The sequence below is a fragment of the Eubalaena glacialis genome, chromosome 19 (genome assembly GCF_028564815.1).
Source record: "Eubalaena glacialis isolate mEubGla1 chromosome 19, mEubGla1.1.hap2.+ XY, whole genome shotgun sequence".
NCBI lineage: Eukaryota > Metazoa > Chordata > Mammalia > Artiodactyla > Balaenidae > Eubalaena > Eubalaena glacialis.
The window spans coordinates 18,397,512-18,415,742 of NC_083734.1; the positions used below are offsets into that span (position 1 = coordinate 18,397,512).

The following is an 18,231-nucleotide window of genomic DNA, read 5'->3' on the forward strand; positions in this document are numbered from 1 at the left end:
TCTCCATCCCTGGACAGTAAGCTCCTTGAGAACATTGACAATATTATCCACCGTTTACAGGCCCCTGTGCCCATTTTTGCCTGCACAGTTTTGCTTTCTGGGACAGTCCAGGCTAGTCTGGCAATTTTGAACTGTCTGGCCAGAGAAGTTTATCCCCAAGGGGGATAAACTTCCCAAGGGGGTTTGGGTAGGGCGGAAACGTGCTGGAAGAATAGTAAAAACTTAACCTACAACAAAGAGGTAGCATTGCAGTGTTCCTTTCTCCAGAAAAAAGTAGCCCATCCCTCACCCCCATGCCCCAAGTGGTGGCCAGCATCTGTAACACTTGCCCTCACCCCTCGTTCTCCCTTGATTTCTATCCGTGAAACTTAGCCTGCACGCTGCACGCCAGAACGCACAGCGGCATCCAAACTCTCTCAAGGGCAGTTGCCCTGAGTAACATGCCAGGCCTGTCTTCATTAGTCAGTCAGTCTTCCTACTGAAGTAAGTTCCACTTAAGACCCTTTTAGCTGCCAATTTAAAAGAAGCCGTTTCACAATGTTGATTATGTTTCTGTAAATATTAAGCCACACTACAGCAACGTAGTCCCCGTTTGTTTGAATCTCTCATACTTTGTTCTTTTAAAAGTACTGGCTAATCGTAAGTGGATATTTCATAATGTTAATGTGGAATTGTAATTTTAGTAGATTTGGCTTTTTTTTAAAGTACCTTCTAAAAATCCGTTTATATCTTGTAATATGTACATATGTACATACACCACATATATGTATATATGCATATTTAAAATTTCCAAAAACGTATCATACATTTAAATCGGGCCAAATTTTTCTAGGTCCTTTACCATGTGTTTATGCTGTGAGTCAAGCTAGTCATGATAAAGAGAATCCTGTGGGGTTACAGAGTTCAGACATCCCCCATGGGGGCCACTTCCTCCATATAAAATAGGAAAGTCACATCGGAATCTTAATAGGGCCCCTTCCTGGTCAGAGGTTCAGAGAGCATTCCCCAACTTAAATATGTTTAAACAAAGAAAATGTCAACAGAGGTAACCTCAGCTGATTCATTCATTTGTTCAAAGAAACATTTTCAGTTACTATAATTGTGCCAAGCCCTTTGCCAGGCATTGCAGATGCCAAAAAAGAAGAAGAAAGCTTGGTCTGCCCTATGCGAGATCACAATTTAGTCGGGGAAACAGCCACGTAACCAGTGAGCACAGTGTCCAAGGTGTAGACCAGTGACAGGGTCGATGACTGAGGAGTTGGGTCCTGAAGAATGACCAAGAAGTGTGTCCAGGTGGATATGTCCACTGAGCAGTTGAAAATAGGATTATGGAGTCTTGAATGTATAGGGGGTACCTGAGGCTGGGGACGACCTGGCCCAGAGAGCACATGTAGCATCCAGGCAGAAATGCATCTGGGCAGAAAGCAGTGCACCAGAGAGGAGACTGGCTCGTTCTGTTCTTATTTTCCTCCTTTCGTCCCACTTTGGGAAATGCGCCCTGATTTTGTACATTTAAAAACTCCATGAAGGCATGCCTTAGCCCCAGAGAGCAAAAATAAGGGTACTCTCTATCTTTGAGTCTGGCCCAAAGTCAAAAGAGGATGAGAAATATATGGCGAGGGATGCTCCCTCACCAACTTGATAATTTGCGGATGGAAGGCAGAAAGGAATTAGGTCGTGTATGTCTTAAGCAAAAACAGTACCACCACTCGCCATATACTCATGTCTAGGATTCTACAGGAGGCCAAAACAATTTTTTTTCATTAAAATACTGAGTCTTTTTAAGTTTACAGCATTCATTCATTCATCCATCAGACATCTATTGGGCCCCTTGTTTTCAGTGAACTCCAGCATCAGCACCTCTTGGAAATGCTCTCTGTTCTCCCATGGGCTGCACTGAGAGCCTTTCTCTTTGGTCCTGTAACAGCTTCTCGTTACAATGTTGTGATCATCAACTGTTCCTGTCTCCCTGGTTAGACTCTGGGCCTCCAAATACAGGGACTATGCCTTGTTCAAGGAGCTGGATAGATGGTTGTTGAATAACACCTAAGGCTCTATGCTATCAGGAAACTATACAAATAGAATAGAAAAAAAGACCCCATTCACAATATCAAAAATCCCTACCAAAATGGAGATGGCCTATGTAATAAAGATCTGTTGAAAACGAATCCAGACTTTGAGATTTCACACATTAGGAAAGTTTCGAAAATGTATTTTGTCAATTTATGCATATAGAAAACAAAAAATTCCAGGAACAGTCTTTTTTATTATTTTTTTTAGGAACAGTCTTTTTATAATAGGGCATGTCAACCCCAAAAAGAGTAGGGCAAGAGGGACTCACCAGAGGAAAAATAGTTCTTTAAGAGGACTTAGTTTTGCTTTATGGAAACACTGTGTTGTTCTTACTTTCCTCCCGTTGCTGCTGATTCAGTCCGCACAGCGTCACTCAGCAAACAGGCATGTGAGGGCCGCGGGCTGTAAGGAGAGGAGTAAATGGAGAGACAGCCCACAGAGCTGGATGGGAAGAAGCAGAGTGCCAATTGCTCCCAAACTAATCACTGAGTCCACACAATTCCAATCAAGACCCCTACAAGAAGAGAGTGTGTATCCAAACAAAATGATCCTAGGTTTTACCTTATAAAATAGACAAGAAAGCATGGCTAAGGGAGAAAAAAAAAAAATTAAGAGCATACGTAGAAACTTTCCTTACTAGATAATAAAACGTAGACATTTTTAAATATTTAAAACTGTGATGATGGTAATTAGGTAAATAGAATGGAAAAGACAAAAAGTTCTGGATTATGTTACGGCGTTAAAAAAAAAAAAAAAAGCACCGGTAGCCCCCAAATTTCATTGGCTTAAAAGCCACAAAAGCTTTCTCACCCTGCTACATGTCCATCACTGGTTGGCAGGGGGACTCTGCTCACCACAGTTTCTCGGGCCCCACAGACTGATCAGCCACCGTAGCAAATGACAGAGGGAAGGAGAACTGAGACAGCGCCGCCCAGTTGCCCCTGGAGTGATGGAGACGTTCCATAGCTGAACCGTCCCATACATGGCCATGGCCACAGCCACACAGGGCTGTCAAACCCTTGAAATGTGGGTACTGAGACTGAGGAGCTGACTTTTAAATTAGAGGTAAATAGTTACAGGTGGCTAGTGGCTACCAGATTGAACAGCCCAGAATCTGGAGGGTCTCATATTAGCAGTTAAAGGCCGGAGACTAGATGTGCAGTCACTTGTGCTCACAGTCACCGCCAGAACTTGTCACACGGCTCCACAAAATCACAAGGATCAGAAAGAGCTATCCTCTTCCAGAAGGAAGAGAGCTGGAAATGTTGGCCAAGAACATTTACTCCCACAATAGGGAAGGACTTTGTACGCCTAAAAGCAGTGGAAGAAATCCTAAAGATTACGCTTGACTACCTAATCCATAAAATATCCCCATGTCCAAAAAAAAAAAAAAATCACACCCAAATTTAAAGGCCAAAAAACAGAGAGATTGTTCTAATTATAGGGTTCATAAGAATCGATTTTAAGAAAAGACCCAAGTAGAAAAAAAAATGGGCAAAGGACATGAACGGCTAATCCACAGAAATGAAATACTGTACCACTTGCTAATTACTATATGATGGAAAAGGTCATCACGCTCAGTAGTAAACAAACAAAAAAAAATGCAAACTTGAAACAGTGAAATACCATCTTCATCTGTAAAATTAGCAAAGATGTATTTAGTACTCGGTGCTGGTCCAGAGTGTGGTGTGATGGACTCGCGCCTGCACTTGACCTCATCCTTCTGTATCATTAGCCTTAAACATGTCCACACCATTTGCCCCAATAATATGTGCAGGGATCTAGTCTAGAGAAATAAGTCATCAGAGAGCTAAGACTTTCATCAAAGCATTATTTATAATATCAAAATACCTGGAGACAACCAAAACATCTGGAGACAACACCTGGATGATTTTTTGGCTAAATATCTATATTCATCCAGCACCTTCTGGAAGCTAACAGGGCTTCCTTATGCACCCTTTAAAAATGGGTTTAGAGGGCTTCCCTGGTGGCGCAGTGGTTGAGAATCTGCCTGCCAATGCAGGGGACACGGGTTCGAGCCCTGGTCTGGGAAGATCCCACATGCCGCGAAGCGACTGGGCCCGTGAGCCACGGTTGCTGAGCCTGCGCGTCTGGAGCCTGTGCTCCGCAGTGGGAGAGGCCGCGATAGTGAGAGGCCCGCGCACCGCGATGAAGAGTGGCCCCCGCTTGCCACAACTGGAGAAAGCCCTCGCACAGAAACGAAGACCCAACACAGCCATAAATAAATTAATAAATAAAATTTTAAAAAAAGAAAAAGTCTTTAAATGCTAGAGAAGAGCTTTCAGTGAACGGTTCACAGACAGTCTTGGTTCACTAAAAAAAAAAAAAAAAAAAATGGGTTTAAAGAATAATATTTAAATTTGGGAGGAAACTTCCAATACAATCAAGGGATTAAGAACTGTATATGAGGGTAGATCCCCAATCATGTAAAATATCTATGTATTTTACACATAGGAAACTATAGTTATACATAGGAAAAAGATGAATATGTATGGTTAATTTTTGTTTATTTGTCTATATTTTATTACCTTTTTACATTGAGCATTATTTAAAAACAAAACTTGTTTTTAAGAGGCAAAGATAATGCTGACTTTCAGTTCTAAAAAGGTATTCGTAATAATGGAACTTATTCAGGCATTAAATTAACAACTACCATCCCTTCGATGCTTTTTACCTTAGTCTTTTTCCTTTTTATCAAAAGGTAGCTTTTAATAACTAATTCAGATTCCAGGGAGCTGGGTTTGTTTTCTTTCTCCAGGGGCATATTTTTGTACCTGGTTTAGAGCAGTTCTGGGGACACACCTGCTGACTCCATGGACCCCAAGAGAGCACACTGGCCACCACCAGCCCTTCACTATGACTTTATTACTTCTGCTCACAGCTTACAATCTTTCACGGTTAACAAGGCTGGTTGGAAATGGTCCTGGACCTCACGAAGCTCTCCGTCTATTAAGGGGCCTATAAATTTGCGTAGTTGTGTGTGCTGCATCGGGAAGGTTGTGCACACTGACTACAGTCCGGTCATTTTCCTCAGCTCTTAGGGCTTCCAGGCACTGGCTCCCTGTCCCCATTCTCCTCCCACTGCTCTGACAGCACTTCCTCCACCTGCCTCTTCACCCTCAGCTCTCTACCCTGCAAGTGTTTTCCTGAACTTTCTCATCTATTAACACTATGTGAAGTGATTCTAATTCATCGTCAGCACCTCACCTCCTTCCTCCCCTCCAGACCTGGATAGCCAGCCACCTAATGGCAGCTCTTCACCTCTGCACAGGATTTCCAGTGCACTTCCTCCTGGGCCCCTGCCTTGGCCAATGGCACCACCATCCCCAACAATGAACCTGAGCTAGAACACTGGGAATTATCCTTAATTCCTCCCCACTCACCACCCATCCCCACCACCACACTGGATGGTCACCAAATTATACTGATTGTGCCTTCTGAAATTCCTTCACCATCCCCATTACCTCCCTGCCCATTCAGGGGCCCAGCTCGTTGGCCTGTTTACAAGGGTCTCTAGCATGACCCACTGTCCCCGGTGTACCACATTCTAACCCATCATAGGTGCAGCCAGGACATACTTCAAAGGCTTCCTTCTCACCACCAACACACAAAGTCCAAAGTCCTCACCAGGATACGCAAGGCCATCATTTGACCCCTACCTGTCTTTTCAAGCCCATCTCCTGTTCCAACCCACTCTAGCTCCAGCCATTCCAAGCTCCTCAGCTGGGAGAGCAAGCACCGAGATGACGGACCGTTACACACGTAACCTAAATATCACCGGTCCCCTCCTTGCTCTGCTCTTGCTTTCAACCCAAACTCACCCTGAAACATGGCCTGGCATCTCCCACCCACTGAAGAATCCACTTGCACAAAACTTTACTGAAGGCTTTACAGGGAGGTACAGAGGGGGTTTTCAACCCACAGTCAGCACCTTACAAATCCTCCTAGAGACATGGCACCTTCAGGGCCCATCACTGCCTGGTGGGAGGGATTTCGTCTTTATTGGCCTCTGCGCATGCGCGTTGGCTTTTCTCATGGTGATTCAGATTTGTTCCAGCTTCTCCCCTCAACACGAATCCTGAGAATGGGATGTTTTGCTTCCTTGGATCTCGCGATGCTCTTGTGTGGGGGGCCTATGCAGACATCATTTCCTTCCGGGGGAGCCTACCTTGTCTTCCAAGAGACACCCCCCTTCCCCCCGCCCCGAAAGACCATCTCCAGCAAGACTTTCTTCTTGGGCCATTCTCCCTGCTCCCTCGGCAGCTTACATCTGTCCCAGGGGGTTGAGCACTGTGGGTTGTTGGCTGGCTGCTTATTAATCTCACCCCAGGTCCCTGGACTCCTGGGGGAGTCTGTGTGACAACTTATGTCCCTGGTGCCTTGCCCTGGGCCTGGCTCATATGGAGTCTTCAAATCCAGGTGGCATTAGTTAATAACTCCTGTCTAAACATTATGTGCCAGAAAAAAAAAAAAATCTCTACCATTTACATCCAGGATGGCGCTCGGAAGAGGCCTAGAATTTCCTTGGGAATTCCCCAGAACCCACAAGAAAATGAGCTCGGTGAAGGGAGAGAAGTTTTCCATCTTGTTCACTGATGTATCCCCAGAGCCTAGAACAGGGCTTGGCACGTAGTAGACGCTCAATACCTACTTGTCAAGAGAATGAGTCTAGGAAAGAAATGCTGCTTCTAAGGAGTGATCTTAAATTTTAAAACCTCCCTTGAACAGCAGGGGGCGCGGGAGAACCGGACCTGTCCCGGGGGAGGAGGATCGACGGAGTCGCGGAGCCCTCCCTCGCTGCTGCTTTGCTTCCTTGGGCTGGCGCCCTGCTGGAGACCGCTCTAAACACTGCACCTCAGTTTGTTTCTGAGAATCCTGTGGAGGGCTTCACCCCAAGGTCACCAAGCCGTGCACCCGTGCGTTGTCCTTGTTGGAGAGGTTCCCAGGAGGAAGACCTTGGCCTCTGCACTGCTAAATCTCAGTGATCCTGGCTTGTTCGGCCCAGCCGGCACCGCAGCCCCCAGCCCCTGCTCCCTCCCAGATGTGTATTCAGCAGGACTGGAGGCCCCGGATTTCTGTTTTCTTTCGTTTTTAAGCTTTTCAGGTGGGGATGGCAGAATAGGTAGCTGGGGCTTTAGTCCAGCGATTCTACTCCAGGACCTTCTGTTCCAAAGCTTCTGTGCAGAAAGAAGCATTGATGGGGGTCAGGAGGCCACTTAGGCCGTGGTCCTAATTCTGCCACCAAAAAGCTCTGTGATCTTGGAGGAGTGGGGGTTGGGAGGAAGGTGTCTCCCATCCTGACAGTCTTTGGCTCTCTGAATGTCATGCCTTCCGTGGAAACCAGGATCCCTCCTCCTGTATCAGGGTGAGGCTGGTTACCTTTCAGTAAAAAATGGCCCCTACCCCACCCCAATCTTCCCACTCTCCCCTTTATTCCATGCAGTCTGTAACTGAGGACTCCCGCGTTTCCTTCCGGCAGAAGGGGCAGCAGAGAAGGCGGGGGGCAGGGAACGTGCTGATCCGAGAGGACTTCCGGTAGGTGAGACTGGAGGACTTCCGGTAGGTGAGACGCGGGCAGGAGGTCGCTTCCTAAACCGCGAGACGCCCCGGCCACAAGTCACTTCTAGGAGCCATTTCTGAGGCTGATGAAAGGATGTGGAGCCTAGTTGGGTAGAATAAGTACGGTTTTGTCATTCTTCTTAGAATCCTGGAAGGAACGTTAGCAATCAGATGGACCTACTCCCTTCTGAGGGTCAGAGAAACTTGTGGGTGGGCACCCAGGGTGAGTGAAACCCCAGCCCGGGCACCCCTCCCGACAAGGAAGGACAGGGTCTTGAGACGCCCTGCTCACCCCAGACTCACCCCAGTCCTGCCAGGGTCCTCGGCCCCCCAGTCAGTGCTGCTGCTTCTGCCTCTGCGGACCCCGCATGCTGGAGGACAGGTGAAAAAGGACCAGGCGTTCCCACCCCGCTCCTCTCCGCCAGAGCGATATTTATTCATGGTTAAAAAAAACCCCAGCAGGTTGTGAGCAGCAAGAAACTGTGAATCCTGTCCCATTTCCACACAACATGGACGCTGAATTCAAGGCCTGGAGGTGAAAATCAGAAATGCTTCCCCCGTTCAGACTGGTTCTCAACCTCTCCATGCCAACACGCATCATAATCACCATGGGCCAGGTACATGCCAGGCACTGTGCCAGCCACGTTACATTCATTTTCTCATGTGAAACCTGCAGGACTTCTGTAGGTGGGAGCTACTATCCTCACTTTACAGATGGGGACACTGAGGTTCAGAGAAGTTAACTCGTCCAGAGTCAAAGGGCTAAATGAGTAGCAGACCTTGGTGCCTGGCTCAGCTGTTTTGGATTCCAAAGCCTGGCTCTTAATCTGTAATAACCTCCCCATGATATTTATACCATATATATTGGTTTCCTGTGGCTGCTATAACAAAGTACCACCAACTTGGAGGCTTAAAACAACAGAAATTCATTGTGTCACAGTTCTGGAGGCCAGAAGCCCAAGATCAAGGTGTGGGCAGGGCCATGCTCCCTCCAGAGGCTCTAGGAATGATTCACATCCTCACCTCTTCCAGCTTCTGGTGGCCGCTGGCATTCTTGGCTTATGGCCAAATCCCTCCGCTCTCTGCCCCCTGTGGCCACATCGCCTTCTCTTCTGTTTGTGTTAAATCTGCCTCTGCCTCCCTCTTATGAGGATACTGTGATTGCACTTAGAACCCATCTGGCTACCCCAGGAGACTCTCCCCATCTCCAGAGCCTTAACTTCATCACACCTGCAAAGAATCTTTTTCCAATAAGGTAATTTTACAGCTCCCAGGGATTAGCATGTGGGTATCTTTTGAGAGGCCATGTTTCAGTTTACCACACCATATGTGTGCCCATTCCTTCCCTAATTTATTCCTTCATAGACCTTAATTGTGTGTATTGGTCATTGTGCTAAGAGCCTAGAGCTAGAAAATCAAAAGAGAAATGACACAGTCCCTGCCCTCACGGACCTCATGGTCACTGTGTGAACTTTCAAACCTACTTCCCAGATGTTCTTGTGATAAATAACAGGAGTGAGAGACATCAGGACACAATAGCTGGCACTTACTACCTGCAACACTCTTCTGACATTTACACATATTAAATCACTTGACCCTCATGGCCTTATCCCCAGCTGTAGGGTGGCTCCACAGTCTATACTTGTCACCTCCCTGCACAGAATGCTACAGGACCACAGGGGAGAGGCAGTCAAGGTGAGCGAGGGTGTGGTCAGGGAAGGCTTCCTGCAGGAGGTACCACTTCCATGGAATCTGGAAGGATGGGAGTTGGCCAGAGAAAGTGGGATGGGGAGAGGGTAGGAGTGAGGAGGTGCCCCAGGAAGAGGGAGGCAGGAGGGAGCTGAGATGCTCCTAGATATGGGTGAGGAGAAACAGGGGTCAAGGAGGGCTCCTGTCTTTTGGGAGAAGAACCACTAATCTGGTGTGGGCTTCGAGCTTGGTTCACCTGGGATTTGTTCATGCTCAGGTCTGAGGCCCCCACCTCTGCCAGCTGAGGTCTTTCAGCTTCCCTGGTCTCTTCTTTTGGGGGATTTGATGCAGGGAGAGCTCTGAGAGCCATTTCCACAGCTCCCCAAAGGGGATAGCTCAGCCCTGCCCATCTCCCTTCTGTCCTGAGCCTCTTGGGTGGGAGAATCAGAGAAGCCACGTGGCAGCCCCTGAGCAGGATATATTCACAGTTGAGCAGGAAGACCACAGAGGGGGAAACTGAGGTCCAGGGAAGATAAGCCACACAGCTCATGTGCAGAACTGGGCCCCACCCCAGCCTCTCTGTCTGGGCCCCTACACTGCTCTTGGCTCCCGCAGATGATGGGGCAGGGCCCCATCTCCTCTAGGAAGGGGCTTCGTCTGGACCCACCCTTGAATGGAGGTCAGGGACAAGAAGTGACTAAGATACATCCTGCCCTGGAGGGTTTCCCACCATGCTGGGGGAGATGGGCAGCCCACCAGAGAATTGTAGAACTAAGTAGGCATCTGGAGGAAGGGACCAGAAATCAGACTAACAGGCAAGATGGAGTGCCATCAGGGAAGGCTTCCTGGAGGAGGAAACCTCTGAACTGAGCTGGGAAGCATAAGTGGGGGTGGGCTCAGCCAAGACCTGTATTTGGGTTGGGTGCAACTGGTGCCACAAGGGCCTGGCATGCTGAGCAACAAGGAAGGAGGAGAGGAGAGCCAGGCCAGGTTCTGCAGAGCCCTGGGCGAGGCTGGGAGTCAGAGGAGCTGGGGTGGAGGCTCAGCTGAGCATGACTGGGAGAAGGCTAAGGTCCAGGCCTGTAGGCTGCCACCAGCTCCCAGGGCCAAGACTCTTGTCCTGGGCTCTCAGCTTGAGGTCCAGGGCTGCAAGGGCTGAGAGTGGGAACCCAGGGGAAGGAAGGGAACCTCCCCAAGGCGCTGGGTGGCCCCCGGCCCTGCAACAGGCAGGCCTGGTGGGTGGCCCTTGCTTTTCCTTCCTCCTGCCTGCTCTGGTCTCCTCTTTCCCCCTCCTGTCCCAGGGTCCCTGCTCCACCTCTCTGCACCCTTTCCCAGCCCAGAGCTGGCCCAGAGTTCTGTTGGGGAGGCCTGTGTGGACCTAAGCCTGGAAACTGTTCTTTAAGAGGCAGCACAGAGAAGGGTAAGAATAGGGAGTCTAGCTCCATCCAGCCCCAGACTGGCTAGGAATCCTAACCCAGGCTCCCAGAGGCTGTGTGACCTAGGGTAAGTAGTTCAACCTCTCTGAGTCTCAGCTTCCTCGGAGATGAATGTAACAATCCAACGCGCTAATGTAGGAAACCCCTAGGACATACTGAGCTCTCGACACTGCTGGGTACGCACACAGGACGCGGTGAACGGAGAGGGGCTGGCCTTGGGGTTGGGGGCCTGAGGTTGGATGCGAGGCTGTTGGACCCCGGCGCGGCTGGTCCGGGGACTCGGGCCTCCTCGCTGACTCCTCCAAGTAGGGGCGGGGCCTTCGGGCAGCCCTGGGTTTCCGGGCGCCTGTCGCACACCCACCCTCACGGTTTCCCAGGGGACGGGACGAGCTCGGAGCCGCCGAGGGACACCGAGTCTGGGGGAGGCGGCGGGGCCGCGCGGGCAGCCGCCCTCGGGGGCGCGCGGCCTCTTTTGTCTGCAGCCTCCCCCTCCTCCGCCCGCCCCGAGCCGCGGGGCTGCGGCGCCGCTGCTGACACGGCTCGGCCGCCGCCGCCACCGGGCGGAGGCTGCGCGTCGCAGCGCCGGGCGGAGGGCGCGCGGCGATGGCGGCGGCGGCGGCGGCGGCGGCGGCGGCGCGGGGCGGGCGGACGCGGCGGGCGCGGGGCTCGGGCTAGCTGCGGGGCCGGCCCGGATGGCGGGCGGCGCGGGCTGGGCAGGCGCCCCCGCGGCTCTGCTGCGCTCGGTGCGCCGCCTGCGCGAGGTGTTCGAGGTGTGCGGCCGCGACCCCGACGGCTTCCTGCGCGTGGAGCGCGTGGCGGCGCTCGGACTGCGCTTCGGCCAAGGAGAGGAGGTAAGGGCCCGCGGCGGGGGCGTCCGCGCCCCAATCCCCCACCCCCGGCTTTCCCGCCGTTTCACCGGCCCTCTCCCGGCCGAGCCCCCGGGCATCCCCGCCCTGTCGGACCCTCTCTTTCCACCATTAGCGCCGGCGCTGCGGGAGTCACGCATCACGCCCGGGGTGGGGGCTTCTCTGCCCATCTTCCCTACCCCGGGCCCTTGCGGGCCCCTCTGACCGCTCTGTAGCCCACTCGGGGTTTGAGGGGTGAGGGGAAGGAGCCGTCAGATCCTGGTCCCGGGACCCCCGCCCCTACCTACCCTGCGGAGACCGAGACGCAGAGGTCCGTGTGCGGAAGTCCCAGGACGCGGTGTGGGGGGGGGGGGGGCGGGGGGAGGGAGGCACGCGCCCCACTGGGCCTGGCCGAGGGAGCGAGAGGACAACTAGGGGCACTCTGCTGTCTCGGCTCCTTGACTGCACCCAGCCGACCTAGAACACAGCGAGAGGTGTCTGCTTGCGACCTTCCTGGATTCTCGGCCCAGCGCCTGATGACCCCCCATGCGGGCTCCCATGGGCAGGCCTGGCTGACAGCTGGCTGTGTCGGTTGTGGCAGACCTCCCAGAGCCAAGCTGGGGAGCGGCAGCTAGGCAGTGTTTGCAGCGGCGGGGGTGGGGGGGGGCCGCGTCGATTTGGCGAAAGCAGGAACGGTGTCGGTTGTTAGCAGGGCTGGAATCGGAGGGTGGGTGCTGCCAGTGGGGTGGGCAGAGACAGGTGTACTCTCATGCCATGGGCACAGGGACAGGTGGCTATGTCTGGGGGAGGGGAGACGGCAAGGCACCCACCTGGCAGAAGAGCATCCCCGCCCTTCTGCTACTGCCCACTCTGAAATGGTCAGGGGACGAAGCCCTGAGTAGTGAGTTTCCAAGGCCACCTGAGGCCTCAGGCTCTGCATGGGCACTGGCTGGCATTCTGTTCTGGGGACAGCTGGGGCCTAGCATTCCAGAACATAGGAGAAGCCAGGGCATGGCTGGGTTGGATCCATGCCTCCCTGTCACCTGGCAAGGGGGAGATGATAGATAATCATCTCTGCATGGCTGTTGGGCATGGCTGGGACCTGGGAGTCCCTGAGACCAGTAAGTGGAAGAGGGTGAGGCAAGTGTCAAGTTCGAGAACTCAGGAACCCCATCCCAGGAGGCTCACTGCTACAGCCCCTTTGGAGCCCACCCTCTCCCTCTGCTGGGATTTGTTCAGGACCATTTCCTGCAGCCACCCGGTCCTTCTCCTTCCCAAAGGCTGGTCAAGCCCCTCCCCTCATCGAGGCAGGCTGAGCAGACCCCAAGCGTGGGGAGAGCCCCAGTCCTTACTCTCAAGACACAGGCTGCAGGGGAGAAGTCTCTGGCTCTGGCTGGAACTGGAGTTCCAGAACCGCAGTCTCAGTGGTGGGAAGAGCTTCCCAGCAGGCTCTGGCAGGAGGCCACATGGGCTCAGTGGTGAGCCCCTAACGAGCCCCACCTTATCCCTGAGCTGGACAGCTCCTCTAGTTAGAGCTTCTTCCTCATACACTCTGGAGCCAAACCTGCTTGTCACTTAGTCATCGTGGTTCTGGACGGGGACCCGTGTGGGTCTCTCTTCTACGTGGCAGCCTTTAAAGATCTGAAAACAGCACTCCTGTCCCCTTCCCACTCACTTCCTACCATCCTCCCTTCTCCAGGCCAAATACCTCCTGTTCCTGAAGCCCCAGACCATTTCCATACGATCTGGCAGGGACCAAACCTCTGGCTTCCAGCCCTGAAGCCACCATCGACTAATTGTGTGACGGAGTTCTCCTAGTAATGACATGGAGGGGCTGGACCAGGAGACTCCCAGGACTGTTCCGGCCCCAACACCTCTCACACACACAGGTGGCTCAGGGCGAGGCTGCCTTTTGAGTGGTGCACTCATGTTAAGTTTCTGGCCACTGAAACCCCCAGGGATCTTTCTTAGCAGCCTCTGCCAAGCCAAGATTCCCCTCCATCCTGGAGGAGGGTCAGTGATTTTTCTTTTTAAACCATAATCTTATATCATTACAAAATCAGTTTATATGCACTGTGGGAAGTTAGAAATATGGACAAGCAAAAATAAAATATGTTCCCATCTCCCAGGGAGCCTAGCTGTGACACCTTGGTCACATCCTTCCAGAGCTGTTTCTATGCTTATATGTAGATTTTCTCCATAAAATGAGGTCATGCTGTGCATACTGTCTTGTAACCTGATTTTTTTTCCAGTAAATGATCAGCACTTTTCTGCTTCAATAAATTCTCATCTCATTTAATATGCACACCTTATTCAGATTTCCCTATTTGGCCGCAAAACGTCAATCTTTGCTCTTTTGTTCAAACCAGTTTCCTCACCAGAACTGTGCAGTGCATCCGGTTATTCTGATCTCTTACTTTAATGCAATTCTTTTTTTTTTTTTTTTTAATTTGAATAACCCTGACTTGTTGAAGAGATCAGGCCTGTTGTCTGGGTCAGTACTTTCTTAAATCTAAACCTGTAACTTGGACCTTATTCCTGTTAAATTTCATCTTGTTCATTTCCTCCCATTGTAACAGACAATAGAGAGAATTTACAGTCCTCCCTTTGTCACTCTGATGCTGTGCTGCCTACAGGCTGGAGAAGTGGGTGCTTTATGTCTCAATCTGCCAGGCTGGTGTAAACCCAGGGCAGGACCACGGACAGAGCCTCGTAGGGGTGGTTCTGCTCACACTGTGTTATTGACTGAGACCCACAGAAATACATTTTTCAGCCCTGCCCACTGCACACCAAATTCACACATACACTACAAAATAGGGATGTCATTTCCCCTTCAAAATGCTATGTTTTCTGGCAGTTTCTATTTCATTTGTTTAAAAATCACATAGAGACCTTGATTTCCCACCCCCACCCCCCGCCAGTGCTTTAGGGTGGATAACTATCATTCATTAGATGTGGAATTCAGTGAATTTATCAGAGCTGATTATCCATATTTTATCAACTATACCCAGAATGCCAGGGACACCAGAATCAAATGCTTTGCAAAAATCAAAATATACTAGGTTGCAAAGTGTAAAACAAATATCCATGAGGCCATACTAATATCAATAAATGATTTAATGTTAATAAATAAATACTAGGAGAGTCTCCCATACAGAACAAATTAAAATAATTTATGTAGATAATTCCCTATCAAGGAGGTAGAGCATACCCCCCCCCCAAGCGTCAGGTATGCATAATGACTGCCTGCTAAAGAGGACAGTATGGAAAGGGGGAAAAGGCAGCTTTACAGTGGAGAAGCCTGACACACACTGCCTCAGCCGGGTCACCAAGATCAACATCAGCGGTGATAAGTCATGTAGATAGTACGTACCCTTCATACGATACGATGGGAGAGGCACCTTACCACTGTGATCCCCCTCCCAAACCCATCACCCCAGTCTAGTCATGAGAAAACATCACAAAAATCTCAACAGGGGGACATTGTTCTACAAAACACCTGCTTAGTGCTCCTCACATTTGTCCAGGTCATCAAAACCAAGGGAAGTCTGAGAAACTGTCCTAGCCAAGTGAAGCCTAAGGAGACATGACAACTAAATGTAATGTGGTGTCCTGGGTGGGGTCCTGGAACAAGAAGAGGACGTTAGGCAAAAACTAAGGAAGTCTGAATAAAGTACAGACTTTAGTTAATAATAATGTTATGTATGTATCAGGTTGGCCTCTGATATTTCCCTAATTTATTGACTTGGGAATCATAGTAGAAAAGAGAAGGCAAGGAAATTTGATGAAAACATGAGTCATGTGTGAGAACATAGGTTGACGTTTCAAAGAATGTAAGGGCACTGTCCCAGCCCTGAAAGTCTGTAATAAGTAGCAGCAGGACCACTATAACAAGGACGAGAAATGATGGCCCAGTGCCCTGAACCCGTGTTGACTTCTGATAGCTTGCTTTTGTTTCTAACCTCTCTAGGGCTTTGTTTACTCATCCATAAAATGGGGGTGATAACAGTTCTCATTCCATAGCGCTATTGTGGGGCTTGAACACGTTAATACACGTAAAGTGTTCAGTATCGGGACGGAGTAGGCCCGCTATCAGAATTGCTGCTGTTCTTACTATTGGTGTTTTTGGTAAACACTTGGAAGCATCTTTGAGAGGCTGTTCGAGGCTGGGGGGTTCTTCGGGGTTGAGGTCCAGATCTGCGAACAGTCCCTGGTGTTCTCAGCCCACCCTCCTTGTCAGCTCTGAGCTTCTAGCCCTCCCGCATCTGTGAGTGGAAGGCATTGGGAGCGGCCAGAGATATCTTGGGCCACATCCCTGGTAAATATATTCTTCTCCCTTTTCCAGTTTGAAAACCATCCTTCTTGCTAGAAGAATGGACTCAAAAGTAGTTGAGTGGTGTCTCTGCCATTTGTTAACCCAGTACCATCTCCTCTGAGCAGTGGCCAGTCCTTCCTGCTGGGAAGGGTGGTGGTAATTATTTCGGGGCAGTGACTCAGCTTTAGCCCACCTGGGATTAGTCTATAATTTCCCCGCTTCTTTGCAGGTGCCAAAAGCAACTGGGGCATCGTGCCTCCTCGTTCATATTGAGCAGGAGATGAAATAAGGGTTCAGACTGGGCTCCCTTAGTCCCCAAGTCCCCTCTGGACGAAGGACTGCCACAAGGGAGTGCTGGTGCTGGCTGGCTTCAGCCTGGGTGTCTGAACCGGCAAAGGGGTTGGGGTGCTAGGGTGGGCCTAGACTTACTTATCAGGAGACAGTCCTGGGGCTGCCAGGGGAGGGAGAGCCCTGAAGTAAAGCTGGGTCTGCTCAGGAGAGGAGGGGACGGGATGCTGGGGAAGAAGCAGCTGTATCCCTACGTCTGTGGCTGGAGGTGGGAGGTGATAGGAGGAGGGGCTAGGGGGGAGGGCGGGGCCATATCAGGAAAGACTCAGCCGTTCCCTGTGGATGGTAGGAAGGTCCAGGCAGCAGGGTCAGATGTGTGCTTGAGAACAGAGGCTGGATCCAGGAGGGGACTGTGACACCTGGTCTGAGAGGAAGAGGGTCCTGACTTGAGCGGTGGCAGCGGGTGCAGAACTGACAGGGGTCCAGAAGGCCTGCAAAGCTCAACACGCCACTCCTGGAGGGAAGAATTTAAGGCTCTTTTGGAGAACAGGCCCCCTCTAAGTGCCCCACCCTAATGGGGACATGGTAGGGATGACAGAGCTGGCAAAACAGAAGGAAGGCCCAGGTTCTCCGAGCCTCAAAGGAAAGGTCGGGGTGCCTGTGACCCATGAGTGGGGAGCAGGACAAGAGTGGGGCCCAGAAAGACCTTCTCTTTTCTGTGTTTGTGCCTCACCTGGGTGCAGCCGGTGCCCCTGAGCTTGGAGGTCATTGTGGAAGGCAGGCTGAGGCCGCGGTCCCTCGGGAGGCGTAGGGAGTGAGCGCGAGGCACCAGGCTCCGGGGGCGGGCTGGGAGGGGCCAAGCCCCAGATAGGATGCCCAGTGCTCTTAGGCCTCTGGCTGCCTGCACCCCGCTTTGGCTGTGCTGGGTAGAGGGGTGTGAGAAGAGCGTCCAGGGGGACTGGTCCATCTTGTCAGGCAGTCTTGACACAGCCTGAATCCATGTGGCAAAACCTCTCTGGGCTATAGCTTCATTCCCAAGGTACCAGGATCTAGAGCAGGAAGAAGCTCCAGGTCGTGGAGGGCTTGGTGGAGGGCGGTGTGGCCCCTGCCTCCCTTGTTGAGATCTGAATGGAGAAGTGCGGTAGAATCAGGCCTTCCAAATAGCAGGACACGCCCTCGGACCGGTTGCAGTGGATGGAGACTCTCAAAGCACAGACAAGCCCCAGCATGGGTATCGGCCATTCACCCTGTGAAGAAGAATTTATCCCTTTTCCCAGGTGGATGGTGAAGGGTCACCAGGCTGGGCAGGCAGAGCGGCTGTCAGATCTGGCCTTGACTCTGAGGCCCGGGAGCTTTCCCCTGTACCTGGAAGAGAACCAAAGAAGCAAAGAAGGAGAAAGGAGATGGGGAGGTGTGGGAGCAGGACAGAGGGAGGAGCACCTCACCTGTGGCTGACGGCTTAGGAGGCAGAGCCAGGAGGGAGGCTAGACCTCTGGATTTCTGCGCACGGGGAACCCAGGACCCTGGTGGGTGGTGGATGGATGGCTGAGGAACTGCGCTCCTCCTTCCGTGGGCCAGGGCTCCACTGCCACAGCCTGAGGGGGGCAGTGCGGATTTGGGGCTGATGCAGCCACCAAGTGCCTGGCGGGTCCCCCCCAGGTGCCCCACCCCGAGCACCCGTGTTCACGGGTCTGTTTGTAGGGGTTTGGCGGGGGGTTCTGCCCCAGCCCTGGACTGTGTGTGTGTGTGAGTCGGGGCTCGTGGGGTGGAGAGGAGGTGCTCCTTTGCCTCATGCTGCAGCGGCCCCTTTGGCCCCCCAGCGGTCGTCCCCACCGGTGGAGCACAGAAGGGGAGGCTGACAGCTGCCTGCAGTGGACAGTTAGAGCTGGGTGCACCAGATCTGGGGTGGGATGGAGGGGAAATGCCCTCTGGCCTGGAAACAGTGAATGTCACGCCTGGGTGAACTGCTGTCCTCCCCTGACCTCACATGATTGGGTGAATGCCC

General features: G+C 51.7%; 1 protein-coding gene across 1 annotated transcript in view; it reads left to right on the forward strand.

Moving 5' to 3' along the window:
- Nucleotides 1-11,470: 11,470 nt before the first annotated feature.
- RAB11FIP4 (RAB11 family interacting protein 4) overlaps nucleotides 11,471-18,231 on the forward strand; it is a 117,250-nt gene continuing 110,489 nt past the window's right edge. The window contains exon 1 of the mRNA XM_061175363.1: nucleotides 11,471-11,629. Within this exon, the coding sequence (XP_061031346.1) occupies nucleotides 11,471-11,629 (159 nt within the window). The remainder of the gene's footprint in view (nucleotides 11,630-18,231) is intronic.